The 27,876-nt window shown below is 42.6% G+C and overlaps 2 protein-coding genes across 4 annotated transcripts; one reads left to right on the forward strand and one right to left on the reverse strand.

The window, feature by feature from the left end:
* Positions 1-1,449: 1,449 nt before the first annotated feature.
* RTF2 (replication termination factor 2) lies at positions 1,450-27,008 on the reverse strand. Its single transcript, XM_048321689.1, has 9 exons — positions 26,899-27,008; positions 25,819-25,913; positions 25,627-25,720; positions 25,303-25,442; positions 24,043-24,121; positions 7,911-8,024; positions 4,968-5,022; positions 4,789-4,881; positions 1,450-2,645 (listed from the first exon to the last, which is right to left on the reverse strand). Exons 1-9 carry the CDS (start codon positions 26,965-26,967, stop codon positions 2,461-2,463), a joined length of 924 nt encoding a protein of 307 aa, XP_048177646.1. The 5' UTR covers positions 26,968-27,008; the 3' UTR covers positions 1,450-2,460.
* On the forward strand, positions 11,411-18,683 carry LOC125334636 (beta-1,3-galactosyl-O-glycosyl-glycoprotein beta-1,6-N-acetylglucosaminyltransferase 7-like). Of its 3 annotated transcripts, XM_048321687.1 has the most exons (6): positions 11,411-11,969; positions 14,157-14,257; positions 14,961-15,056; positions 15,786-16,816; positions 17,245-17,340; positions 18,106-18,683. In XM_048321687.1, exons 4-6 carry the CDS (start codon positions 15,841-15,843, stop codon positions 18,336-18,338), a joined length of 1,305 nt encoding a protein of 434 aa, XP_048177644.1. In that variant the 5' UTR covers positions 11,411-11,969; positions 14,157-14,257; positions 14,961-15,056; positions 15,786-15,840; the 3' UTR covers positions 18,339-18,683. The 3 variants fall into 3 exon arrangements, with proteins under 3 accessions (XP_048177644.1, XP_048177645.1, XP_048177642.1); XM_048321688.1 differs by lacking the exon at positions 14,157-14,257 and having other exon boundaries at positions 14,961-15,062; XM_048321685.1 differs by lacking the exon at positions 14,157-14,257.
* Positions 27,009-27,876: the final 868 nt, after the last annotated feature.

Raw genomic sequence — 27,876 nt, forward strand, 5'->3', positions numbered from 1 at the left:
CTGAGCTCTGCGGGTCTGGATGTGGGAACACCCTCAGGTTTTGGGATTCAGAGGCACCAATATGGAAAGGACTGAACCTGTTCCCCTGTGCAGACAACCAGGCAGCTCCCAGGACGGTGATTTAGGACACAGAACCTTCCAGGCCTTTTCCACTCGTGCACACCTGGGCCAGGTTTCACCACCAGTGTGTGGGGAAGTTGCTGCATTTCAGTGCAGTCCCCAGAGGGCAGGTTCCACACCACAAAAACAGCCCCCTATTATACAACTGCCACTAACTGGATGCTTTTTTGAGCTTTTCAGAAGAGAGGCCAAGGCTTGAACAGCATGGAAACAAAACTAACTGTCCCATGAATTCCCCAGAACAGCCCCATGGACGCAGTGCTGCAGGAGACTCATGTGGCATCTCAAAACCCCAGATTTCAGATTCCAAGACTTCCGCAGTTTTCAACTTTCACCAGCATTCAAATTCACCTACATTAAAAGAAAATTAAATTGCCCTCTCCAACAAAAAGCAAACCACAACAAAGCAAACATCCTCCAGCAAACTATTCCCTTGAATCCATTAAAAGTTGCCAAGTCAACGTTCCAGCGCCCGCTGCCCATCCCGGGCTGCCAACAGCACAAGTGGCACTTTGGGCTCCTGTTCGACGCCAGCTGTGGCAAGAACTGCACCACAGGCCAGAAATATTTCACATTCCAACAGTGTTTCACATGCCAACAATACATCACATTCCTTCACAGCTGGAGTTTTGGAAAGGGAAGGAGAAGTCCCCACTGAAAACACTTCCATAACCCAGAAGTGTTTGAAGAGCTCCGTCCCCCACGTGGGGATGGAGGAATATTGGACACAACCATGGCAAAGAGGCAGAGCATGAGCTGATAAACGCAGGGGTACAGGAAGAATCTACACATTAACCAACTTATTAGCCAGGAATTTGTTTTAATAGATGAGCAGATCAGACTCAGAAAAGGAGTCACTATTATGGCCCAGTGGGCAGGAAAACCTGGGACCAACAGCTTGGACTCTGCCTGATATCACTAAGAAAAGAGAAGCAAAACTAAATATTGTGTTTCCCTGTGTATTTTTTAGCAAAGTAAAAACTAAATCAAAAGCCTTAAATTAATTCCCTTTAGGATTTATAACTGCTGTAAGTAGAAGAAAAGTGCAGTCCTATAAAACACTAATAGGATTTTAACATGTATTGTCAAACAGAATTAGACTGCAAATAAAAGCCTTACTATGGGACACCTCTAGTGCAGAAATTCATTATCTGTAAGCAACAAATAATAAAGGATAATAAGGAAAAGAATACAGAACAAGGAGAACAAAGTTGATTCCTAGCTATGCATACAAAATGTGCCTGAATGCTTCCTGGAAGCTCCAGCAAACCTCAAACTGTTTGATGTGCTGACATCTCTGGAAAACAAAAATTCTTACCACCACACAAATTCTACAGCAAGCCAATTTTTAATTATACCCATCAAAATAATAATAAAATCCAAGCAGTTTCATTCAACCTCTTTGAATCATGGAGACCACCTATGCAAATATCAACACAGCATTTGAATCTCCAGGTAACTACTGCCAATTATAAATGGGGACACTTTAAAAAATAAATTACAAGGATAATGAATCATTTTCACACACAAAGGTAACAAGGTAACTTCATGCAGTGGTTTTAAAAGCCTCCTCCTTTCTGCATTTCTCTTCTGGTTAGTTTGTGCCAAGATTTAAAAAGCAGATTTCAATTTTAAAAGAGGGAGGAAAGTGAAAAACTTCCAACCTTCCCTCTGGTCATTCCATGTAGGTATTATGGGATTCAAGCATTGACAAGGGAATATTCTGCTGTTAAAAACAGGCTACAGCAATATGGACAAGAATGTTGCACAAACATTTTCATGACTGTGCTCTCTCATCTATTCTGTCAAAAGGTAAATTATTTGAAAATACCTACAGACCTTTCAGAAGCATATAGTTCTACTGAGGGCCCAGTTGGCTTGACAAAAAAAAGCATTATTTATCTTTTTGCTGTCAGAAAGTTTCAGAGGGTTTGAATTCTGTAGTTATACATTGAAAACTGTAATTACAGTGGTGGCACAAATCAACAGGAGAGCAGGAACTTCCCCCTCCCTGCTCCTCCTGAGGACACAGCCCTGTGACTGAGGATCACAACATCCAACTGGGAGGAGAAAAGAGAATTTTTGTGCAAAAAATCCAACATTTCAGAATGAGATCTGCTGCTACAACATGGATTCTGCTGGTCTACTTCTTATTTAACAGAATGTGTTAGCCATCCAGCTAACACAGGTTCATCAGCTGTGAACAGGTTTACAAATAACTTACAAAGAGAGTAACTCCAGATAGGATGAGACCACCACAAAAGTTCTGTATCAGAGTTGGACAGAGAGCCCTGGGGGAGGAGAAGAGCAGGGGCTGCTCCACTGAGGCTCCTCATGGTTTCAGAAATAGTAAGCTGTGTGAGTAACCCAGTTGGAACACTCCTCCTTGGAACGTTTTGCTGAGCTGTGAGTTGTAAAAATAGATTTGTAAGCCTCAGACTTGTCCTCGCTGTCTGCAATGGATCTCTTGGTGGTGGTGGAAGAAGCTTTACTGACTTTTCCTGGGACTGATGGATTTCCATTCTCTGAGGGGAAGAAGGAATAGAATGAAGCATGACAGCTTACAGTGTACAAAGGTATTTAAACAAAGATGAAAAACAGTGTTTGAAAATTAAAACATACACATTTTTCAGGTCTCTCATAAATAGCTCCCATAACTGGACTCAACAGCCTTTAGAATTCATACTCAAAATACATTTAGAAATCTTGAGAGAGGAATTCTGTAAATCCCTTGAGCTGCAATTCAGTACTGACATTTATTCCTCTGTGTGAAAATTGGCTCTGAGCTCTGGTCTGAAGCAACATGAAAGCCCCCAGCAGCCTGCAGTATTGTTTAGAAATCAGCTATCAAATGCCAAAAGCAGAACTTGTGCCACACCTCCCCCAGGGAATCCCTCTGCTCCCCTTATTCTTTGCAAAGTTACGACCAACAACAAAGGTCTGCATCATTTTATATTCGTAGTAGGGAAATGCCCATCCTCTGTTTCTGATACCGTTTTTCTCAGTGTATTTTATCTACTGCTACATAAAAAAAAAAGGGGTTTTTTTTGACTATTTCATCTCCCAAGCTGCAGAAGGGTATTTGAAAAAGCCAAGTCTGGTGCAAAGAAATGAACACAGAAACTCGACATCTTGAGTGAAACTCAGGCACAGGGGCTCCCAGGAATTGTGTGTGCAATCCCAAATCCTCATGGAATTGTGTGTACAATCCCAAATCCTCACGGAATTGTGTGTACAATCCCAAATCCTCATGGAATTGTGTGTGCAATCCCAAATCCTCACGGAATTGTGTGTACAATCCCAAATCCTCACGGAATTGTGTGTACAATCCCAAATCCTCACGGAATTGTGTGTGCAACCCCAAATCCTCACGGAATTGTGTGTACAATCCCAAATCCTCACGGAATTGTGTGTGCAACCCCAAATCCTCACGGAATTGTGTGTGCAACCCCAAATCCTCACGGAATTGTGTGTGCAATCCCAAATCCTCACGGAATTGTGTGTGCAACCCCAAATCCTCACGGAATTGTGTGTGCAACCCCAAATCCTCACGGAATTGTGTGTGCAACCCCAAATCCTCACGGAATTGTGTGTGCAACCCCAAATCCTCACAGAATTGTGTGCGCAACCCCAAATCCTCACGGAATTGTGTGTGCAACCCCAAATCCTCACAGACCAGACCCTGTTCAGCTTTGCAGAACGTTTGCAATGCCACCAACAGTTGTCTGGAAAGCGCTGCCAAACCCTGGATTTGGAAGAATACAAGCCCAGAAACCTCAGGGTGCCGTGTTCACAAATTGACTCCCATGCTACTGCCATTCCTCATGGATTTTCCTTTATTTTCCTCTCTCTCCTCTTTTTAATCTCTTGCTGGTCAATGTAACAGCAGGCAGAAACAGCAGTTTCAAAAGGCACTTTTTTTTTTCTTTTACACCCTCAGAAAATAACGAATTCATTTTCATTATTACAAATATGAGGCTGCTCAACATCCAGGAGCAATTATCATCATCTGGGATGAAGTATTTTTAAAAGTCTCTCCTGTATAAAAGCAGACAGCAGAGGGCAGGTCAGGCATTGCTGACAGAATTTCAGCTTCTCCCAGTTTATCTATGGATCATCACTGTCAGATTCTTCAAATTATTCTGATTTTTTTAACGTAGAGGATTTAATACTTCCCACAGAAACCTCAGACTGACCTTAAAAATGTACCCATTCTGTGTGAAAATACCAGTATGGGGACATTAAATAGCAGAAAAATATTAAATAAAGAGAGGGCACCATCCTTTGGGTTTAAGGGCTGCCAAGTTTACTCCAAGCTTCAAGGCTGCTGTAGGTTCATCAGTGCATCCTGAAGTTCTGTTCCAGTGCTCCCAAGGACACATAGCAAATTAGCAGATAAAACGAGGACTAAAAGTTAAATAATCAGGGATTTTTAACACAATTCATCCAAATAAAGTGCCATAACATAGTTTTTGACCAGCTGTACATCAGGAAACTGCAAATTCTCCTCCACCACCTCGCAGCCAACAAAACAGACATGCCAAACCCTGGACCGTGTAAATAAGAATTTCTAAGCTCATCCATTCAAGTTCCCAAACTAAAGCAGTGTTAGAATGACAAAAACAAGCAGATCTGGTCCCATTTTTCACATTAAGATTAACCACCAACCTGAACTTTTGGTGAAGACAATCTGCCTGCTTTCCCCAGAGCTGGAATTGACACAATCCTTTCCATTCTTAGCTTTTGAGGGACCTGGAGAATCTAAAAGAATAAAAAAAGCCAAAAAAATGAAATCCTGAATCAGCTTCAAGACTCAGAAGGTGACACAGAATTGGGAGCTGTATTACCTGCAGAGGTCTCTTGCTGAGAAGCTGCTCCTGCTGACTTAGATTTCTTTGATTTCTGAAACAACACAAGCAGAAACCTGGTAAGGGACTGAAAGGAGATAAAACTCCCAACTCATATTTGATAAACACACAATTGAATTCAGTACATTTTTATCTCTTACCCAGTGGAGCTTTTCTTTCCACATTTTTTGTATTATTTCTACATGGAAAAATTAATACTCTTGGGAACCCTGCAGTTACATTAAAGAAAACTACAGGACAAAACTGGATTTGTCTGGATTTAATATTTTGCTTTGCATACTTTGAAAGGTGGGTGTGTTATTAACTGATAATCTGAACCCACACAGCAGGGCAGCAAATTGTACAACATTAATAAGACACAATTAATTGTAATCAATAAAGATGTTTTTCAAGAAAAATTTCAGGAGAATCCTGAATCTCGTATTCACTAAATTTTGTCTGGTCCATAAAAAAATTTCTCCTGGGTACCAGCCAATAACTGGACCCTCTGCTGTAGCATTGCTTGGGAAGACAGGATGCATGTAGTTAATCTAAAGTTTTTAAAAGCATCTGTGCAGCAGATTTTCCAAATTAATTTATGTTTGTACAGATTAAAAAACAGAAAAAAACAAGAAGAATCCCATTACTGGCTTTGATTACATAAATGCCAAGCTGAAAAAGAAAGATGTATTACAACAGTCATTAGCATTATTCTCACTGGATACATTCTGAATTGTGAACATGTTTTAAGACAGCTGCACAACCTCAAAGAAAATAAATATATTTAATTCTGCTCTAAAACTCAGGAGAATCCCTGCTGTGAAGCAAAGGATTAATGCTCGAGGGAAAAAATGCCCCAGCAAATGTTGCTGCAAAGCTGAGCCAGGAGGTGGTGGCAGAGGATCACGGCTCTGCCTGCAAACGTCGCTCTCCTGGTGTGAGAAATCCACTCAATGGTTTTGGGTTGGCAGGACCTTAAAGCTCCCCATTCCACCCCTGCCACGGGCACACACACCTTCCATAGACCATTCCCATCCAGCCTCGCCTTCAGGTACCTGGAAAACCTCAGTGCAGGGGATTTCCACCTTTTGTTACGGGTGGATTTCCAAGGAGAAGTCTGTAGCTCTATGGATGTGTGTATTCATAGAGGTGTTTCACTATGGGCACAGTGGCAGAGCTGAGCTTGAATAAATTTTTGTATTAATGCCAGCTGCATCTTCCTGATGATTTGTCTCATGGGGATAAAGAAAAGGAGTTTGTGCTTCCTGCTCCAAACACAGCAAGTCCACTGAGCCTGCTCAGAAGGAACTGAGGAGGAAATAACAAACTGGGAATTGTGTTGACACTGGGATGGAGCTCCCAGGTCTCAGATGGTGCCAGTGACAGCAGGGGCTGGTTCCAGCTGCAGGGACCAGCTGGGGCACCAAGGTCACCACCTGAGGCTGCTGAGAGATTTGCAAATCCTGTCCTGAAATTCTCATCTAACCAAACAAATCCCATTTGCATGTTCCCCCACAGCACAGAGCCCCAAGACCAGGGCACGGTGTCCTTTTGGGCTGTCACCCTAAAAGCCACAACTGCCTTGGACATTCAGGTACTTCTCTGCTGAGCAGAAGTTGGGGACAGCATCAACTTTCAGATTATTCAAAATTATTTGACCCAAAGCTACAGGTGCTTTGCTAGGACCCTGTTCCTAAAGCAAACCAAGTGCAACCAACCACTGCTTTTGGGGCTGAGCACTCATCTGCCAAGATCTGCAATAGTCTAGCAACAAATTATAAAATTTTTTTTTCCAAAACTTTTAACTACTGAGTACTGAGGGGGGGGAAAAAAAAGAAAACCCACCTGAATAGACACCATGAGATTATCATTCTTATGCCAGAAGCTATAAGACATGATATGCAGAGACTATGAAAAACAGGAAACAGAACAGCAGGATTTTTATGGAAAACCATCCTTTGGATGTATTGCCCAGGCCCAGCAATGCTGTACTGGCCCAGATGAATAAAGGCCCTGTGAGGAGCAGGAATCATATGCTCCCTGGCAAGGAAACAAGGATTTGTTTTAAAACAAACTAGGGAAATATTTGCATGGCAAAATCAAGGGATGAAACCTCCATCTCAAGTCTCAGATGCTGAAAGCATCAGACAATGGCTCACGTTCCTGAGATCCAGCTAAGTCTGAGCACCCTGGCCTGAGTCAGCACTAAAGGTTTGCTTGCTTTGGCATCCTCCAGGAAGCAGTTCAGGGAAAAACAGCAGTGCTGAAAAAATTCCCACATGCAGAAGTGTCATCTGACAGCTCAGCACCACGGAACAGCTCCCACCTCACAGGGCAGTGCAGCAGAGCTGCAAGGACTTGATTTCCACCTCATTTTACCTGGTCAGATAAAAAAATGCAAAGGCCTCAACAGCATGGTGGGAATTAGGTGGGAATCAAGTCCTTGCAGCTCTGCTGCACTGCCTGGGAAAACCACAAAACATGATAAATTTCCACACTTACATCATCAGCCCAGGAATGCACAGATCCCAACATCCTGTTTCTGGCAGAGGCCAATAAAAGACATCTTATTTTATAAGATCAAAAAACTGATGCCATCATCAGGAACTGCCACAAGAACTACAGGGATGACGTAGCTCATTACTGGAGGTAATTCATTTCAAGGAAACCCTGGAGTATTGCTGGCACAGAGTCCATTTTGCTCATTTTGAGAGCACAGGGCATTGCCTGCTGGGCAGAAGAAAGTTGAGGATGTACGACTTCAGGATGTTCTTGGCAAAATACACACAAAAAACCCCACTGCTTTTCAAAGTAGTGCTTAAATACAACACAGCTCACAGAGTGAATTCCTCCATCTGCATAAAGATCAGCAAATCTAAGAGCAGATTCATTGCAGACAAGAATTCTTCCAATTCTGTAATAAATAATGTATAAAAATCTTACCTTTTCTAATTTACTTTTAAGTCTTCTCGCCTCCATCCTCTTCTTCAGGATTTCCACATCTTCTTTATTACCATTAAGGATAATCACATCTTCCTCTTGAAAGGGAACACCACACTTGATGAAAAAAAAGGACAAAATTGCATATTTATTTTTCTGTCTCCTATAAACAACACTCTGCACTAATTCTTCTTTTTTTCATGAAAAATAAGGTCCCTTAGTGTATTTTCTGTTCATGGGTTCCTTGCATTACCGGCACAAATGTACTTAAAAGTACTCCTAATTAGAATCTACTCCATTTTCTGAACCTCACAGCTAAAACCCAAAAGCACTTTCTGATTTTCAGTCATGAATGCATTTAAGACCTTGATGCCATTCTGCTCTAGAATTTGTCTTTCAGCTTAGTGAGATAAGAAACAAAAACTGATGGGAGAAGTTCCTTTACACTGACCAGGGACACCACCTTTGGTGTTATTCCTCTACATGTGGAACAGACTGCAAGTTTTTCTCTTCAGCTGGTAGACAGGAAAACGTGAAGGTGTTGTACTATACTTATTATTATTATTATTATTATTATTATTATTATTTCTATACTGTGGGGATAAAAAGGGGTCACAAAAGCAGAATAATTCATTACCCTTGCCTTGCTGTCTCATTGGATTGTACCACAGAGAGCAGACCCTTATCTGATTTATCAAACACTCCCAAGTTTCCAACTACTTTCATAAATTAATCTGGATAATGGCTGTAATGTGCTCTGTGTACTTCCACATTTGTTTCATGGTTGAAGGCACAGATGTTTCCCTGTGCACATTTGCAATCATTTGATGTATGAGCACATTTGACCATGATGTTTTCTTGTCCAAGATCTCAATTTGCTTGTTTTTTGGTTGGGTTTTTTTTCTTTTTTTTTTTGGTTATTTGGTTGGTTTTGGGGGGGGTTTTTTTGGTTATTTTGTTAAATGCAGAAGCTTTCTGCTAATCTGCAAGATTAATTTATAATCCTGCCTCTGCTATTACTCTTCTTCTTTTTCTAAACAAAGGTTTCGAAAGGTTACTCCTGTATTTGCAGCAGGAATTAAACAAATGAAAGAACATATGGGCAGGACTTTGCTCAAAAGCTGAGCACAGCTTCAAAAACGAACCTGAACCCAAGTGGTCAGATTGAGAGGAGAAGCAAGGGTTAGAGAGAGGCACAGGAGGGCAGGCAGGAAGAGAAGTCACACACAACAAATATTTTTCCATTTCTACTCAGTGAGAAGTCTTGGCCTGGTGTGATCTCACACTTGGGAGTGAGAAGGCTCCAAAATCAAGAAACCCCACGAATTCAGTTCTAGAAGCCCCACAATTTCTTTTCTAGGGTGTTTCCTAATACAGCATTTTTCAAACCTATTTTGTCAGTAGATTCTAATTTTATTAAATGTTGCATTTTGAAAGAGCAACCAAATCCAGGTTCCCATCTGGAAAACACAGGTGGAATTGTTCAAAACTGAAAAGTATTTACAAGAAACAGGGAAATAAAGACAGTGTTCTCTTTCCATTCCCTGAAACAGGTAATTTTTTGCCATGACAACACTGGATTATGTCAGAGACCATATCCTTCCAAACATCTTAGTGTTTTAATAACGAGATAAAAAGCAGAAAGAAATTTCAGTTTTGCAAATTCAGATGTTTGCTCTTTCAGATTAATTAAGGTCTTGGGGTAGATGTTTGTTTTATGATATCACAGCGTCTCCTTTGCTGTACCTTGTTTATTTTGGGACTTTAAACATATATGAAGGTACTTGCTATAGTTCTTAGCACCTTGAATAGAGGACATTCCTAAATGAGATAGTTCTTATCTTTCTTAAAGTATAAAACACGGAATTTTTTAAGAAATAATGAACTCTTTATTTAAGATGACTTCCTGAATTCTAGAGTTTACAGTTTCGGCTGCCTAAGACAAGAGTTGTATATTATTTCTTTGTGTAAATTACATTGACACACTGATTTTTTTATAGCATCTAAAATGTAGTTCTGTGCATGACTACTCCAGTCTTAATATAATACAAATAAACAACAGGCAAATACGTTTTCATATCTAAATGTTTACACCAGTGCTACAGTTTAATGTCTTCAGAGAAACCTAAAGACTCTTTCCCAAATTTTAAACACTGAGTTCCTGCAGCGCTCCTGAACATGACCATTACTAGGAAATGCACAATTCCCACCAGGATATGGGACATGGATGGCCAAAACCTGACTGTCCCTCTTTAAACAGGGCAGGTATTTAGCAAAAGGACTGAACATCACAGATCATCTCACTGTTCATCTCCCAGCCACACAAACTTGTGTATTAAAGATTATTGTTGCTTGCCACAGTTAACTAAACAAGTTTTAAGAGAAAGAATTTTCCAGAGGTTTAGCCATTAAAAGTTCAGTAGTGTCAGATTTGCAGAACATGGTTTTTTACATTGTCACCCTACCCAGACATGCAAGGGGTCAGAGAGTAAAGGACAACCTGGGAGCAGTGGAAATTTCCCACCTACTGATTCACAGAACATGAACTTCCACTCAGCAGCTGCAGCATCTACTTCAAAACCAGTCCAAGAAAAAGCCTCAATTTACAGAGTTTCTCTTAAAATCAGTGATAATTTTGTACCTGTCAAACCTGCAGCTGTGCTGTAACTTACTTCGAGGTTTTCTCTCCATTTATTTCTGAACAACATGGTATTTTTATCAGAAAGTTTCCTCCCAATCCCAGTACGTTTAAACTCAGCTTTCAACTTATTAAACCCCCTAAGAACCTTTAAAAGGCTGTAACAGCAAACCCTCTGTGTGTGAAGGATGCTCCAAAGCAATCTGCTGCTCCATAGCAGGGACTGTAAAGTAAAGCAAAGCACACCTTTATTGGCACCAGAGAACATGCAGGGCTCAACACCTCCATGTTCGTGTCTGCCTGTGGTTCATTTTACACAGACTTTTATAATTTTACAATTCTGGCATGTGCCTTGTTTGCTTACCTAAAAGTTAAGAGTCGTAAGGGCTGGGGTCTTACACAACTTGTGGTTTCTTTATCTCAGGGTTACAAACACGGCACATGGTCCTATCACAGAGATTCATCACACACACCTAACTTTACTGTTAGAAGACTTTTATTCTGTATATACCTATGCTTTATTGATTATATTCCATTTCCTATCCATTACAACACAATTTGTTTTTCTAGCCTTTTGTATCAGCTCCCTTTCTTATTTTCCTGGCCCAGCAGGGCTGGACCTTTGCTCACAGAAGCGTTTATAGACAGAGCAGTCACACTTAAGCCTCCTCCTTGTCTCCTTACCCCACCAGGGTTAGACCTTGTTTTGCAGAAGTGGCAGCAGTTACATTCAACCCCTTCCTTTTTTACCTCCTTAGCCCACTCAGGGCTTCATCCCTGTTTTGCAGAAGTGGTTACATTTATAAAGGCACTCACCCTTAATTCTTTCGCTAACTTACACCTTCAATTCTTTCGCTAACTTACGCTAAGGTGCTTATCCCAAGCGAGGTCTGTGTTTCAAGGAGACCTTCCATTTATTCTCATTTCAGCCTCCAGCCACTGCAAATGCCCGGCAGCAGCAATTCCCTGCTGCAATTCTTGGCTCCGAACTGGAAAGTTTCGGCAGGCGAATAGTTAAGGGCAGGCGGAGGAAGAGGAGGAGGAGGAGGAGGAGGAAGAGGAGGAGGCGGGTTCCCAGTTTTCCCAGCCAGCGGGCTCAGCTGTCACAGCCCAGGGGCACAGGTTAAAGGCTCGGGGGCACAGCAGTTATTCCTGCTCCTCGGCAATACTCCTCCTCCGCATCCACCCGTCTGATTCCAGCCCTTTCCAGGCTGCCTCGGCCGGAGAAGTTTCCCCGCTTCCTGAAGCTACCGAGAATTCCTGCGGGATAAATATGCTAAACATTGCAGGGAAGGCGGGGTGAAAACATTCCCGTTTAATGGTTAACTGGGATCGGGATGAGGGACACCGGCTCCTGCTGAAGGACAATGAGACCCTGGATTTATCTTTATTATGCTGCCGTCTCCTGGCTAATTCTGGACGAGGTAAGGCTGCATCAATTGCATCGCAGCATTTCGGTTTTTGCTTTTTCCTTATGTAAAGTGGCAATTTTTCTTAGAAAATACTCAAATCTGCAGTAAGGTTAATGTTTTTTCCCTTCTTCACCTTGTCACGGATGCACAAAAGGATGGAGATCATTGCTTCTAATTGTTTGTATTCTAAAACTCACAGTATTTATGCAACTTAATTTTTTTACAGCCCTGTAACTTAAGGGTTTAAATAGCTTTCATAGTGTTTGTTTTAAATTACTATGAGGTCAAATACACAAGGAAAAAGAAAAACGTAACAGGAAAAATAGCAAACATGAACACTAAAACTCCATAAATTTGTTGAATATGTCAATTCTAATGCAGTGTTTTAAAATCAGAATGGTTTAAATAACTGGGTTTGATGGAGAAATGTTTTTACTCAATGCATCTCAAAACCCAGAAGCAGACTCTGTATCCTGACACCCGTTTAAACAAAAAACAAAACAATGGAAAAAGCACTTAAAAACATTTATTTTAACATTTTTTAAGGACTGAATCAGTCCTCCCCGTTTATAAAATGTGTACATTAATGACTGCATAAATACCTTTCAAACAAAAAAAACAGATATAAAAAAAAGTTGAATTAAGAATTTAATGCTTTTTCAGCATATTAGAAGATGAAGCATTCCCAAGTCATTTGTCTCACTAAATCACGAGGTCATACAAAACAAACTTTATCTAAACTTTAATATTAAGCAAATGCAAAGAGCACAGAGAAAACAGAACGTTTAGAGGTGCAGTGATGCAGTCCTAAATGCAATGGCAGGAAGAAACAGCAAAAAGCAAAACGAATTGTTACAACAAAATGCACAGCCAAGTATGTGCTAATGGGGTCTCAGTGAGCTGAGCTGACATTTCACAGGCTTTTTCCAGGCATCATCATAATTCCCCTTTCCTCTGGAGTTTACTTTGTTAATTGAGATGGACTATCTTAGGCTTACAACAATTTTCTGTTAAGTAATATCCTTAAAAGCATCCCCGAAGGTGCTTGAAAATCCCTATTTCTTAAAAAAAATTCATACAACTTCATCCTCCAGATTTAGAAAACCTGTGCATAACATAAGAAATGCTGAGTTTCAAAGACATTCTGCTAACATAAAATACCTATCATGGCACTCTTGCATAATAAGACTCAAGGGCAAGATAGTCCCAGACTGGGTTATGGACAGTGGACATTCCCAATGGGATCTCTTGCTCCTCAAGGGCAGGAGGAAACCTGGGAGAATAATCCTTGCCAGCAGACAGGGGTGAGAGGATCCTGCTAAACAACAAATTTCATATCCAGTGGCACTGAGAGCTGCAACTCCAGCTCTAAATCTGGTAAAACACTACCAAAACACCACTGCTTTCATTCCATAATATCCCCTGAGGCTGAAAGATGTCAAATTCTGTTCTTGCAGGCCAGGCTTCATCATTCAGCCGTTCTCCATAAACATGTTCACACTGCAGAGGAATTGCTACCTCTTACCTGATTATGGGGTGTTTGTGTACTTTTATGCTGCCATAAAAATACAGTTTCTAGCTGTCACACAGTCCAGTAGGAAAAAATCCATAGTAAACACTTAACAGCCCGAAACAGCCCCAGAAGCTATTACTTGAAGGGTAATAAAAATTCAAGTGTATGAAACAAGCAGGTTCCAGCTTGGCTCCCTAGAACTACACTTTGCAACCTGTATTTAAGGAAAAAACCTGCCAAGCACCCTCGTTCTGGACAGATTCAGAGAATATTCCAAGTTGGAAAGCACCCACAAGGATCACTGAGTCCAACTCTCAAGTCAATGATCTGTACAGGGACTGAACCCACAATCTTGGTGTTAAGATGTTTTATATTTTAGCAGGTATAAAACCCCAAATATTTCTACAGCTGCCCACTGTCTTTAGTGTAATTCTTATATTCAGAATGAACCTTCCCTGTGACATCCCAGAGATCTCGTGACATTCACTAATTCAGAGGAATCTCAATGTTCCTCCTGCAATTATTCCCTCAGAATAAAGAGTTTGTCCAAGTCCAGCTCCACAGAAATCAGTGTTTCCCCAATTCCAGCCCCTGGGTATGTAATGGTCCTCCTGGAAACCCCCTCTGGGCTGAAGCACAGGATGTATTTCATTTTTACTGCAAAAATCCTGCTTTTCACCTTGCAGTGGCATCCCTGTTCTCCTGCTTTCTGCACAGCATCGAAAGGTTGACACGGACTGGATTTGCTGCAGCTTTTTGTTCAGATGGATGGAACGCTCCCATCAAGGTTGTTTACCCAGTAGATGGATCCCTGAGGAGCTTGAAGGCAAAAATATTCTCCTGGGAGCTGATTTCCTCATGTTTTTCTTTGAGCTGCTGACAGAACATCCCGGGAAAATGGACGAGTCCTCCACCTAACATACAACTCCCCTTTCTGGAATGCTCAGTGGAAAAGAGGCACCATTCCAGCATGAAATCCAGTGCATACCAATATGGACCAAAAGATAAATACATTCTTTCCCATAAGCCTAAAAGGATCTTAAAAATGTGGGAATATGGAGTATCCCTTCGCTTGGTTCAATTTGTGTTCTTAATGCTTTTGAAATTTTATGTCTTGTTGCTACTTTAACTACAATGCCCTCTTTATTTTCAAGCTTTTAAGGGAGATACTGATTTTTTAATAAAAAGAAGTATTTTCCACCTCCTTCTAATGAAAACCTTGAGGCTTCTAACCACAGCAGCATTCCTTTAATGAACTATCTTTATAAAAATCCATGTTTCTCTGTTCCCATGTAAAGCCAAATACTACATGATTTTGACAGCTGCAAAATGTAAAATATTTCAAGGTGAAATGAGAATTTTGTTTAAAAAAATCATTGATTAAAAGAAGAGAAAATTAATTACCTTTAAAATAAAATGAAAATCTGTTAGAATTTAACTATTAAGCTTAATGGCAGTCAATAGACCTTCTCCTTGGTATTTTTCTCTAGGAATTTTGATACCAAATGCTTCAAGGACAAAGACTTCATGTAATTGCTGTGGGATTCAGGACTGCTGCACTCTCATTCTTCTGACTGTTCCACAAGGTAAAAGTAAGGAAAAAACCACAATGGAAAAACTCCTGTGCCAATATGCTGTAAATTGGTTATTTCTGAATGCCAGTACTGGCAGTTGTGTCCTTAGCTCAGGCTATGCACATATGCCAAAAATAAGAAATGAGCGTTGTCCCCATGTTCAGTTTTCCAAAGCACTAACACAAAGATGTCAGAGGGAAAAAAAAAAAAATCTCAGAGTCAGAAACATTTGCTGACTTTATAAGGATAAAACCCAGTGTATTTTGTGGATTACGTTTTAGTCTCTTCCTTCTGTTTATTTAATAAGTTTTCTGTTGATTTAATTTACTGAATTCTGATCCTCTGGCGGAACTTCAGGTTTCCCAGGCCTTGAGGAAATCTCAGCAGCAGCTGTTCCTCAGCACTCAGAGCTCACTTCTTCCCTGGGGCCCTGGGCTCACCCAGACCTCAGAGCACAGAAAACTCCCACCTGATGGGCTGAGCCCTGCCTTGGGCAAGCAGTGAAGAATTCAAAGCCGTTTTGGGTTCTTTTCTATCATTTTGAGATAGTTTTGTCCTGGAAAGACAAAATTCCTACCTCATGGCTGTGCATTCCCAGGGGCTGAGTGCACTTAGCATGGGCACACACAGATGCTCCTGGTAGTAATCCCAGCATTTAAAAATGCAGCACTAACATGGCATCCATTTAAAACAATAAACAGAAAGGTTCTCTTGCTCGCTCTATCTCACTTTTCCTTGCAGATGATCTGAATGTTTAAGTGGACTATGATAAGAAGACAGGATCTGGAAATAAAAGATGAACCCACTTCATGCAAAGAAATCAAGATTTTTAGTGTGCGTTGCTGTCTGTACATTCATCTACACCTTCTTCTACCTAAAGGTTCCACTTTATGAAGAGCCAAATGACCAAAAATTCCAAGTCAAAAAAGCGGAGTGTGGTTTTTACCCAGATGAACTTTGCTCAGCTCTTTTTGTGGGGAAACCTGCAGCCTTTAGAATTGGAAACTTTTGTCAGAAGTCCTACCAGTCCAAACCACTCAGCTGCATTCACACTTCCTGCAGCTGCTCCACAGTCCTGAAGACTCTGCATTTTATCACCAGACCCCTGTCAGATGAAGAAGGAAATTTCTCCTTGGCGTACATTATTACAATTCACAAGGAGCTGGAAATGTTTGTGAGGCTGCTAAGAGCTATTTATATGCCTCAGAATATTTACTGCATCCATATTGATGAAAAGTCACCCAGAGATTATAAAACTGCTGTACAGAACATTGTTAACTGCTTCGAAAATATTTTTATTTCCTCAAAAAGAGAACATGTTGTTTATGCAGGGTTTTCAAGATTACAAGCTGATATTAACTGCATGAGAGACCTCGTTAACTCCAAAGTTCAGTGGAATTACGTTATTAACCTGTGTGGTCAAGATTACCCCCTGAAAACAAATAAAGAAATTATACAATACATAAAAAGTAAGTGGAATGGTAAAAATATCACTCCTGGGATAGTCCAACCACTTCACATAAAACACAGGACAGAGGTCAGCTACAGGGAATACATCCATTCTGGAGTGCCATACGTGTATCCAGCAAAGATCAGGAAAGCTCAACCTCCTCATAACCTGACAATATATTTTGGCAGTGCCTATTACATCCTCACTAAAGACTTTGTGGAGTTCACACTGAGTGATGCCCGGGCAAAAGCTCTGCTGGAGTGGTCAAGGGACACCTACAGCCCTGATGAGCACTACTGGGTCACCCTCAATCGTTTACCTGGTAAGAGTTTGTCATTTCTGCCACAAATAACCCCAGCAGGGCAAGGCCTCGGGCAGGGAGAGGCCTTGAGCTCCAACTCGGAGCTTAACAGCGCTGAATTGCAGAAATAAAGTAATTTCTTCAGCTTTGGTGCTGCCCTTTTGAAAAGTCACATCTGGTGGCTGAGAAACAAAGCTTGATTGCAGGGAAGTGCTGCTGCAGTGCAGACCATGAGCTAGAAAAATGCTGGCTAAAAAGTTTCTTTGCTGCATGAAAGCTTTTGCTCTCAAGTAATAAAAAGAGCAGTAATACTGACAATGATGTCTGTTCTTACAACATAAATATCTGCAAATAAAGCCATAATCTCACTACAGTTAAATGTCTTCAGCAGTGAAAATTTCCCCTATAATAAGTAAAAAAGAACTTATCAGAGCCTTTTGTTTTTAAAGATGCTCCAGGGGCTACACCCAATGCAGGCTGGCAAGGAGACCTAAGAGCCATTAAATGGAAAGATCAAGAAGGAGCCTCACACAAGGGCTGCAAAGGTGATGTGAATTTTGATCGTGAACTCAAGTTTGATTCACTGATGAGCATTAATTGGTGATTACATACTATTTAAACCAGCTATTAAATGTGCCTCAGTGGTCATATATAATTTATTTTGGAAGTATTGAATAAAACAAGGCACCCTATAAATTACTGCACCGTATCCATTGAAGGAGATATACATTATATTAATATCTTAGTTACGTATTTTCTATAATAAAATATTACTGATATTTTATATATTTGGAGATGAACACAGCAGCCATACACTGACAACCCTTCCTGCAGCCCCTAATTACCAGGGCACTGATTTGACTGAGCAGTTGTCAGTGGAGGGGCTTTACCTGACAAGGATGTTTGTCAGGTACTTCCATCAACATTGGGTTAAATCCTTTCAATTTGAACAACAATAAAAAAGAATAGTGCTGAGCACATGGAAAGCATGCAGAAATAATTAAAATCTCTAAGTGTGCAAGCTGAGCACAGGTGTGATTGTGCAGGGAATCCCAATAAGGAGATCAGAGCATCTGATGCCCAACTACAAGATTTTATTAAGCAGAGCAACATGGCAGGGAAGCAGCTGGAGGTAACAAACATAACAAACATAAACCCAAACCCTTGTCTTTATAATACTGTAGCATTATCCTCCAGCTCCATTTCCATGATGCTCTAGCAGAAATCAAAAGGCGAAAAAACTCTTTCTAAAAAAAATGCTTCAGTTCATCTTCCTGCCGCTGCCACCTCCCTCCCATTTGTCTCTGCAGGTCATTACGTCAGAGACATCTGCATCTACGGCCTGGGGGACCTGCAGTGGATTATTGAGTCCCCTCATTTGTTTGCCAACAAATTCGAGCCTGCACGGAACCCGCTGGCGATGGAGTGCCTGGAGAGGCGGCTGCGGCTCAAGGCGCTGCGCCAGGCTCAGGCGCCCATCGAGGAGCACTGGCGCCTGCAGGAGCACAGCCACTTCAACATGCAGCTGGATGGGGGAGCTTAACCCACTCCCAAACTTAAATGTGCAGCATCCTGGCAGAAAACACGGACATTTATAGCCACAGGCTTCACTCGAAGGGTAAAGCACAGTGCTGTACTCCCAGAGAAATAAACAGGTTTTCTTTATTCCAGTAGCGATGGGTTCATTCCCAAAGAATGTCTGAATCTATGCTGAAGACCAGGGGGGAAGTTCATAATCCATTAAATGACTTCTTTAGCTGGAAAAGTCAATGTTCCTCATGTTCACAGCCAAAGCATGACTAACTGGCATGAAAGTAATAAAATGGAAGCAGTGACTGAACAAAGACAAAATATGGAGAAATAACAAATTAAAGTCACGGCCAGTGAATGTCTTATGAAGTGTTTTGAACAACGAAGCTGCTAAATGATGCTAAAACTTCCGAGCTTGTACATAAGTGACAACCAGTTTCTGACACAGCCCATGCCACCGGGGGGTGTGGGTTTGTTTTCATTTCCCATGGCCAGCTGCATCCCTAATTTCATTTTGTAGCATGGCAACATCACTGCTGCCCTTCCCAGGCTTTGCTCCCAACAACAGAGGGATCCTGCAATGCATGTTTGTCTTAAAGTCACTGTTCTGAGTCTCTGCAGGAGTTTAGGGCAAGGAGACAGGGAAAATCTGAGGCCAAGGATTGCAGGAAAACTGAGCAAAAAGCCATTTTTCAATCATTTTTCCATCTCAGTGTACCTGACTGGGATGCAGAGAGCCTGCAGCAAGTGCAGTAACACATGGCAGGGACCAGGAAAACTCACTTGATTAAGAACTACAAATCATAAATAAAAATAAAATAAATAAATGCAAATACATTTTAAAAAGGAGCAATTTCAATGTAATCTTCAATATGCACCCAAAACATCGCTGAGTTTTTACAAGAAAACTGGCTACAGATCGAGCCTATTCCCAGAAAAATCAAATGACCCAACAACAGGACATGACAGTTTCTTGTTACAAACTTATTCCCAGGTTGCCGGGCCTTTACTCCTCATTTTCCCACACAAGTTTATTGGAAACATCATTTCTTGCAAATGAACTTTAACCTAAAGAAAGGCCATCTGGTCCCTATTTATTTACAAACTCAACCCAAAGGCGTGTGCTCAGTTCCATGGATAATCCAGGACTTATCTTGTGGCTAAATATTGCTGGAGATGCTTTTTATGGAGGGAAATAAAGCTAAAAAAGAAAAGGAAAATAAAAGGCACGCACATGTTCACGCTGAGCTTGTTGAGAGTCTCTCTCCAAACCATTACTGAAGCTAATGGGTCTCTGGCATGTATTAATCATAGCAATATTCATAATTAATTTCTCTCCAGTCCACTCAAGGGCACTGCCAGCATTTATCCACTCCATGATGTCTTTTAAAACGGGAATGGAACGTTCCTTATTGCCATCATTGCAGCAAATCCAGTCCCCAGCTTTCACCCTGGCACCACCACACAGAACAACTGTGCATCACTTCCAAATTGAATTAAAATTAAATATTCAATAGCCAGGCACTATATATCACAGGCTCCTTTTGCAGAAATTGAACCAGGCAAAAACCCTACACAAGAAGACCTCTTAAAAGACCATTTTGGTATGACTTTACCCATATCAATCTAGGAAAATCTCTGCAGCATGACCCTCTTTGCTTAAAGGATTTTGTACTTGAAACAAAATTTTAGGGAAATCATCGTCGAACCATTCTCAATCAGTAAGAAATAGTATTCAACTCAGTATTGTGATTACCATGACCACATTACCTCCTTGAAACACACATGAAAAGCCTTCATGAATTCTGTGTTACTATGTTAAGAGTAGATCAATCACAACTTTTAGACCTCAGCAAATGTTTGCTAATTTTGGTGCCCTAAGAGCAGAAAGTGCCAAAGTGACCCTGGTTCCAGGAACCACTGCTGCACACACAGCTCTGGATCTGACAGCCACGTGCGTAAATTCTGTTTTAAAAAGCTTTCTATCTAAATTAAACATGGCATGAAGTGTTTGATATGGCACAGAGCTTCATAGTTAGGGCACCATTTCAAGTGTGTATTTAGTTGACTCTGAAAACAAGTCCAAAATAAACTTTGAAGTGATCCAAGAAAGTACATTTTAAATGTAATCTTGTCCTTAACTTTCAAAGTGACTCCCAGGACTTCCACCACCAATTCCATGACCTCTGTCCTGTCTCCAAACCACTTCTAGCATACTTTTACATCCATAGGAACTTCTTAAGAGAGCCAGCTTCCAGATTAAAGCATAATTTCTGTCAAATAGCAGACTTCCAGTTAGCAGGCACCAAAAACTGCCCATGCAAGAACCTGGGAGCCACAAAAATTCCAAAATATTTGGGCACCACCAAAATCCACAGATCACTACAAACTTGAAATCTCCAACATCCCATCAGATACAAAAAGAGGGAGCAGAGACAGTCTTGCTTGTTCTTTTGATTTTAGGCTGTTGGTGAATTAACCAGCTTGCTCCAAAGTGCAAATTTTAAACTGACAGATTCCATCACAAATAATTCTTCCTGAGGAACAGGAAGCAGGAGGCAGCAGTAATCCCAATCTGCAGAGCTGCTGCTACAGAATCCACATCTGGAAGCAAAGTTATTTCTCTTCCTGCTGACTGAAATGTGACTAAGTCACATTTTAGCACGTGACAGTGTTAAGAGTTTAAATTTTCCCTTCTTACTGATCAAAAGCTCAAAAATATGGCTCAAACAAAATCCACTTCTGTGTAAAAATGTATTACAAGATGTATTTGCACTCCTAAGTTGCTCTGTTTCAGACAAAAGCTCTTTTCCAACTCTTTTAAACCTAAGTAGAAGCTATAAAATTTGTCCCAAGCATTTCATCTACCGAGCCTGCTCTCCAACTTAAACCAGCACTAAAAAATTCTCATTGCTCTTTCAACAAATCTTTCAAACCCATGAAGTTTTATATCTTGGCAAGACAGTTCAAAGCATTTACCCTGCAGGCAATGAGAGACAATCTTTCTCAACACTGCTCCAGTGTCTGACTGGTCCTTTGGCTTAGAGTTTTCACATTTGAATGTTAGTTTTTAGGTGAATCCTTCAAAATGCTACTTAAGATGTGAAGAAAGAACAGCTTCTTTTCAAGGTAAAGCACTTCAAGAATGGTCTCACATATTTATTACAGTTGCTTTACTAATGGGCCCCCACCCATGACAGTTTCCTCTCCCATTTCTGTGCTTTCCTCTGCTACCACTACAGTGTTTTTAACAATTCCAGTAGAGCAGATAATGCATGTATTTCATATTGCCAGCTCTTCATGTAAAGTTTCTTTGAGGCAAAACAAAGAGAACTCTGAAAGCCTGGTTCCTCCTCCCTAGACTCCATAAACTCCTTCAAATCCAGTACTGTGGCAAAGGCTGTTGAGAGAAGCCAAGGAATGCTCAATCCTTCATCGTCTTGGTGTTTCCCATTTCCTTGGATCAGACAAAAATCTGCACGTGCATCCTGTTTGTCCTGAACACTTATTTAGTGACCTGCACACCCCTGGGCAAAAGGATTTCTCTGTTTCATGTGTGAGCTGCCACAGTAAAAACTGAGCTCAAAACTGAGCAGTGAGAGGTCTGCTGGATACCTGCATTCAGTTTGGAATGTTTTCAGTGTATCCTTACAGCATCTCTGTCCACAGCCCTGTGGGAAATCACTGCTGTTTACGAGGGAGCAGACTGGGGAGGCTGCTCTGGGGGCTCACAGGAGAAGGGCACACCCAAAAAAGAGCTTTGAAAGAGCTCCTTGAGAGTTTTGGAAGAGCTCTCCTGAATTCCACACTTGTGGGGATGGGAATGGCCACAGAGCTCCAGCACTGACATTTCTCCAGTTTTACACCCATTGCAAACCTCCGGGATGAGGCCAAAACACAGATTCTGCTGGCTGGGAACTGAATACAGAGTCCCACAGCGAGACAGGATTATCCTTTTTGAACCTTCCTCATGTCACTCTCGGCACACACAAGTGAGATGGGCACAGGCTGAACACAGACAGTGGCAAGGCCAGGAAAAAGAAAATGCTGTGGCTCACATAGGCTGCATTTTGCTCCAAAACCATTGCAACTCTTAAAACACAACAGTTAACAGCAGCAGAACATCTATGAGACAACCCATAACATTCTAACATTCTGTACTTTAAATTCTTTTAGCATGTATCAGAAGTGGACTGTATTAACTGGTAACAGGTTCTAATCTGAGCATATACAGTGCACAACACTTCACTTTTCCTTCATCATTAGTTCTGGTTCATTTTCCTGTATGTACCATTGCTGCATAAATGCAGAATATGCTAATTAGTGCTTTGGATATAAACCAATTGTTAGATGCCACAAAGCACAGCAACCACTTCTCTCTGATCCTGTTTAGAAGAGTTCTACTCTCCTTGATTCTGAAGGAGAACAGTATCAGAATACACCCAAAAATCGACCAAATCACTCTTTGACCTTAATCAATGTGTTCTCTCAGCTGGATAACATTGTCTTTGTGCATCAAAATCCACTAATGAGAAGATGACAGACTAAATATTATATCCCTTTAATTATTTCTAGAAGAATCTTTCTGAATATTGTGAAGAATTCCCATGCAGGTGAAACCAGCTTCATGGAAATGTGGCTGTGCTAAATACTGAAAAAAGCTAAATACTGAAAAACATGTGGGATTCATTTGGTTTTTATAAGATTATCAGTCTGGCCAAACCATGGACAAAATATCTCATTCCTGCATCTACTGCTCTGGTTACACCCATCCATCAACAAAAATTTGGATGCAAAAAAAAAAAAAAAAAAAACCAAAAAAACAAAAAACAAACAAACAAAAAAGCCAACCAAAAAACACCTCATTAAAAATAAATGAGTATCTGCCAAGAGGAAACGAAGCCATTAGGACAGAACAGAATGAGCACTGCAAGCAGCAACATGAGAATAAACCTTCTATCCAATAGCCAACAATTTACCAACACAAGTTTTCCCTTCACAGGTCTTGTTTAATATAAATATATTCCATATTTCATCCAACATCAGGGTGTTCACAGAAAAATAACTGCTCAAGTGTGGCAACTCCAGCACAAATCTTGCTGATAATGAAAGCAGTGATAGGAAAAAAGAGTATTTGCTAATTTCATCATTGTCCTTAGAAACCTGCACAATGAGATCAGCAATGTGAAATGAAGTCTGTATTTTCTACAATAAATCATGGAACTGCTGAGAATTCTACAAAGTTTGCCCCACTGAAAAATGTAAAAAAGCAGCACCCAATGTCCTTTAAAAATTCAGGGGTCAAAACATATTCTGAAAATACAGCCAGTTTAAACACAGAACAGACACTGGTAAGACACAAGCCATGTGGATTCAGGAATCAAAAATAACCAATCAAACAAAAACCCCACAACCAAAGCAATCACTGTTTTAAAAACTGAAATTAGAACCAAATATTGGGAAAAAAATGGAAATTCTAAAGTAGTTACAGCAAAATCCAACTCTAAGAACAAAAATACTTATTTTTACAATTATTTAAAAACATTGTGTTATTAAAAAAAGGCCATGTAGAAGTACTTGAGGCCATCACAGAACAGAACTTTTACAAGTTTCATTTCAATTTGCACATTCAGATTAAAACTCCCTCTTTAGAGCAGCGACTGCAATTGTATCTACACACACATGGCCCCACTGCTTCTGCAGCTGGAAAAACTCACCTTGTGACAAACTTCTGATTTGATTTCTTTGAGAGCACGCTCAGAGAACACACAGCCACAGTTTCTCAGGAAGCAAAACCTTCAAAGAAAAGATAAAATACACAATGATTTTAAGAAAACTCAGAGAGATCTGTGCAGTGCTGACTGGGCTGGCAGGTCACAGCTCACTTTCTTTACAGTTCTTGCCCTTAATCAAACTATCAGCACATTAAAATAGGTAATTAATTAATTAATTATTAAACTGCACAGTGTAAGAATTCAATGAAAAATATTGAGTACATTAAAGCACAACATGCATTTTGGTTTTTTATCTTGAGTATCTCCTGGCTAATCCCTCTCTGGAGGAAGAAATGGCTGTGAACCATTCAGCTGTGAACTCATCCTCTTCTCATCCCTCAGGTGACAGACAAAGAAGTAACCTGGGTGTGAGGAAATTCCCTGCCCCAGAGCAATAAAATGGAGAGATATTGCAGGGCTGGAACAGGCAGCCCATCTCCATTCTGATCCTAACACAGGGAGGGGTTACAATGTGAGGAGAGGCTGAAAGAGCTGGGATTGTTCAGCTTGGAGAAGAGAAGCTTTGGAATGACCTCATTGTGGCCTTGCAGTGCCTGAAGGAGCTGCAGGGAAGATGGAGAGAGAATATTTACAAAGAATGGAAGGACAGGACACAGGGAATGGCTTCCCACTGCCAGAGGGCAGGGATGGATGGGATATTATGAAAAAATTCCTCCCTGTGAGGGTGCTGAGGCCCTGGCACAGGGTGCCCAGAGCAGCTGTGGCTGCCCCTGGATCCCTGGCAGTGCCCAAGGCCAGGCTGGACATTGGGGCTGGGAGCAGCCTGGGACAGTGGAAGGTGTCCCTGCCATGGCAGGGGTGGCACTGAAGGGGCTTTAAGGTCCCTTCCCACCCAACCATTCCATGATTCCAACTGCTCGATGTGACTCACAGGGAGCTCACATCCCATCTCCTGTGGTTCAGCCCCCAAACAACATTTAATCACTTTTTTTCTACCAACATTGCCCTCTGTCTACTCCTTTATTATACATCTAAACTCATTCAAGAAAAGGTTAACTTTTATCTTTCCTCTTGAATATAACGTGAAAGGACACCCAGAAGTCCCTTGAACTCCCTGCAGACAGACACAGAGATTCCCCACCAAGGCCTGGGTTAGCACCTGACTGACACCATTACCCACTCAATTTGCCCTGCTGTGTGCTCAGTTTGCCCAGGGGCCACTTTCCAGGCTGCAAGGCTGACCTGTGCCTGCCGTTCATCTCCAGCCCCACCACGGGGCAGATGAACCGTGCACACTGCAGGTCATCGTACTTGTCCCCCTTGATGCTCTCCTTGTCCCCACTCCAGGCTGGGTTATCCACCAGGTTCAGCTCGGTCACATTCTGAAAAATAAGAATGCAAACCTTAAGCTTTTTGCCCCACTGATTTTGATTGTGTTTTGCTGTTTTAAACCTTTTAATACGTAGTGAGAGCACAAGGAAATGGAGATTTTACAGCATGACTGAACTTCCACTCACGATTTTAACCTTTTATTTTAACTTTTCATGTTAGACACAACCTGGTTACCTTAATGCTCTTGATATGGGATGCAGATTCCATGGGGGTTTTATCAGGGGATTTGTCCAACAAAAATTCAATGATGGCATCTTTGTTGTACAACCTGTAACACGAAAGTTGCAGTGGTTACATTGGATTGCCATAATGTTCTGTATTTATAATTTATTTTTACTCCTGAGGTGTCTGTGGAAACATTCCCACCTGCCCAGCTCACAGGCCACGATGGGCCGACGTAGCTTCTCCTGGCTCAGGGCACAGTAGAACCACCTGGCCACCAATTCTGCAACTTTGTCAACCTGGAAGGGAAGAAACCCTCATTACTTTAAAATATTTGTAAATTATTTAAGCATAAAATCCCATCATACTTGAAGCATTCATCAAATCCCCAGGTTTCTTACCAAACCTGATTTCCGCACTCAAAGTTAATTCATAAAATAACTTCACCTAAAGTTTTTGGCAAAATTCATGATCAGTTCTCTACCATCTCCCTGGGCAGCCCCTGCCAAGGCCTGAGCACTCTTTCCATGGGGAAATTCCTGCTGCTGTCCACCCTGAGCCTCCCCTGGCCCAGCCTGAGGCCGTTCCCTCTCCTCCTGTCCCTGTTCCCTGCGAGCAGAGCCCGACCCCCCCGGCTGCCCCCTCCTGTCAGGGACTTGTGCAGAGCCACAAGGTCCCCCCTGAGCCTCCTTTGCTCCAGCCTGAGCCCCTTTCCCAGCTCCCTCAGCCTCTCCTGGGGCTCCAGAGCCTTCCCAGCTCCGTTCCCTGCCCTGGACACGCTCCAGCCCCTCCGTGCCCTTCTTGTAGCAAAGGCCAGAACTGGACACAGCATTCGAGGTCCCTCAGCAGGGCCAGTATAAGGGACGCTCACTGCTCCTGCTGCCACACCACGGCTGGGACAGGCCGGGTCCCCCTGGCCTCCCGTCCCGCTGGCCTCCTGTCCCGCTGGCCTCCCGTCCCGCCGCTGTCACCGGCACCCCCGGCTCCATTCCCGGCTTCCCAGCCCCTCCTTCCCCAGCCCGGAGCTGTTGTGACCGCAGTGCAGGACCCGGCCCTTGGAATTGCTGAAGCTCATGTCCAAACTCCTCCACAAGACAAAGAACCCGCACTGCAGCCGCCACCAGCGCCACAGCGCACACAGAGCCCAGCAGGCCGGGCCCCGCCGCTGCCCCGCCGCTGCCCCGCCGCTGCAGCGCCAGGAGCGCCATGTCCGGCTCGCAGCACCGCGGGCCGGGCCGGGGCTCTCTCTCCTCGCAGCCCCCCACACACGGAGCCCCTTCGCACCTTCTCGACTTTGCGGGGCCCCTTGACCAGCTCGTGCCGCTTGGGGATGGTGCCGCCATCACACCCCATCGCGCTTCCGGGTTCTCCTCCGGCGTACTTCCGGCTGCGCCGCTCCACTTCCGGCGCACCGCAATGACGACATCACTGTTGGTTAGCAACGGGAGCTGGGGGCGCGGCCACCGGCACCGTGCGCGCCGGGCGATTCCATCGCGCCGGGAGCGGGGGCGGTCGGAACGTACCAAGCGAGCACGAGGGGGGAGGCCAGGGGGATTTCTCAGCGCCCTTCCCGCCCCTTTCCCGCAGGTTTATTCCGTGTTTTCATGAGGAAGTTCCTCGGGACACCCATTTCGGGAGGATTTACGGCCAAACGAGGCGCTGCCGAGGCGGTTCGGGCTGGCGGGGGCGCTGAGAGGGCGCGTCCCGCCCTCAGCAATGTCACGGACACGGGTGGTACCGGGAGCGAGTTTAATCCACACACACAAATTCAGCCGGGATGCAAACGCTGCACTGAGTGTGCGAACAGCGATAGTAACAGGGACTCATGTGGGCGATAAATCACGCCAGAAACACGGGGGTGACGAGGAAAACTGCAGCGAGAGGATGCTGAGAGGGGAGCGGGGCCCCGCGGCTGCTCAGGGCGTTCTTTGTCCCTTCTGAGGGCGAACATCGCCTTGGCCTTTCGCGTGCAAACCGTGAATTAAATTAATGAAGAGAGCTACAATTGACACGGATGTAGCCGGGCCCTGCCCGTGCTGCCGCAGGGTCTTTGTCACACCCAGAAATTTTCACATCTAGAAAATTGGGGGATAAAGTTCAAAAGCTGCGCTGCCCAAGGCAGCAAGGGCTGGGATGGAGCCTTGGGAGCCTCCCCAGCGCTGGGTGTAACTTGCTGGGATTCTAGCAGGGAGTAACATCATCACCTTTCCTGCTGTAGGAAGAGCTTGTCCAGTGGCTCTGCACATTTAGTGACTGAAATAA

This window comes from Corvus hawaiiensis, chromosome 17, assembly GCF_020740725.1.
Source record: "Corvus hawaiiensis isolate bCorHaw1 chromosome 17, bCorHaw1.pri.cur, whole genome shotgun sequence".
NCBI lineage: Eukaryota > Metazoa > Chordata > Aves > Passeriformes > Corvidae > Corvus > Corvus hawaiiensis.

Bases quoted from the DNA above. Each gene is read 5' to 3' on its own strand.
- RTF2 (XM_048321689.1), bottom strand. From the start codon at position 26,967: ATGGGGTGTGATGGCGGCACCATCCCCAAGCGGCACGAGCTGGTCAAG. The intron at 25,721-25,818 runs GTGGGAATGTTT...TTCGTGTTACAG, and splicing joins GTGGCCTGTGAGCTGGGCAG to GTTGTACAACAAAGATGCCA. The intron at 8,025-24,042 runs GTGAGTTTTTCC...TTTTTCATCAAG, and splicing joins AATCAGAAGTTTGTCACAAG to TGTGGTGTTCCCTTTCAAGA.
- LOC125334636 (XM_048321687.1), top strand. From the start codon at position 15,841: ATGAACCCACTTCATGCAAAGAAATCAAGATTTTTAGTGTGCGTTGCT. The intron at 16,817-17,244 runs GTAAGAGTTTGT...TTGTTTTTAAAG, and splicing joins CACCCTCAATCGTTTACCTG to ATGCTCCAGGGGCTACACCC. The intron at 17,341-18,105 runs GTGATGTGAATT...TTGTCTCTGCAG, and splicing joins CTCACACAAGGGCTGCAAAG to GTCATTACGTCAGAGACATC.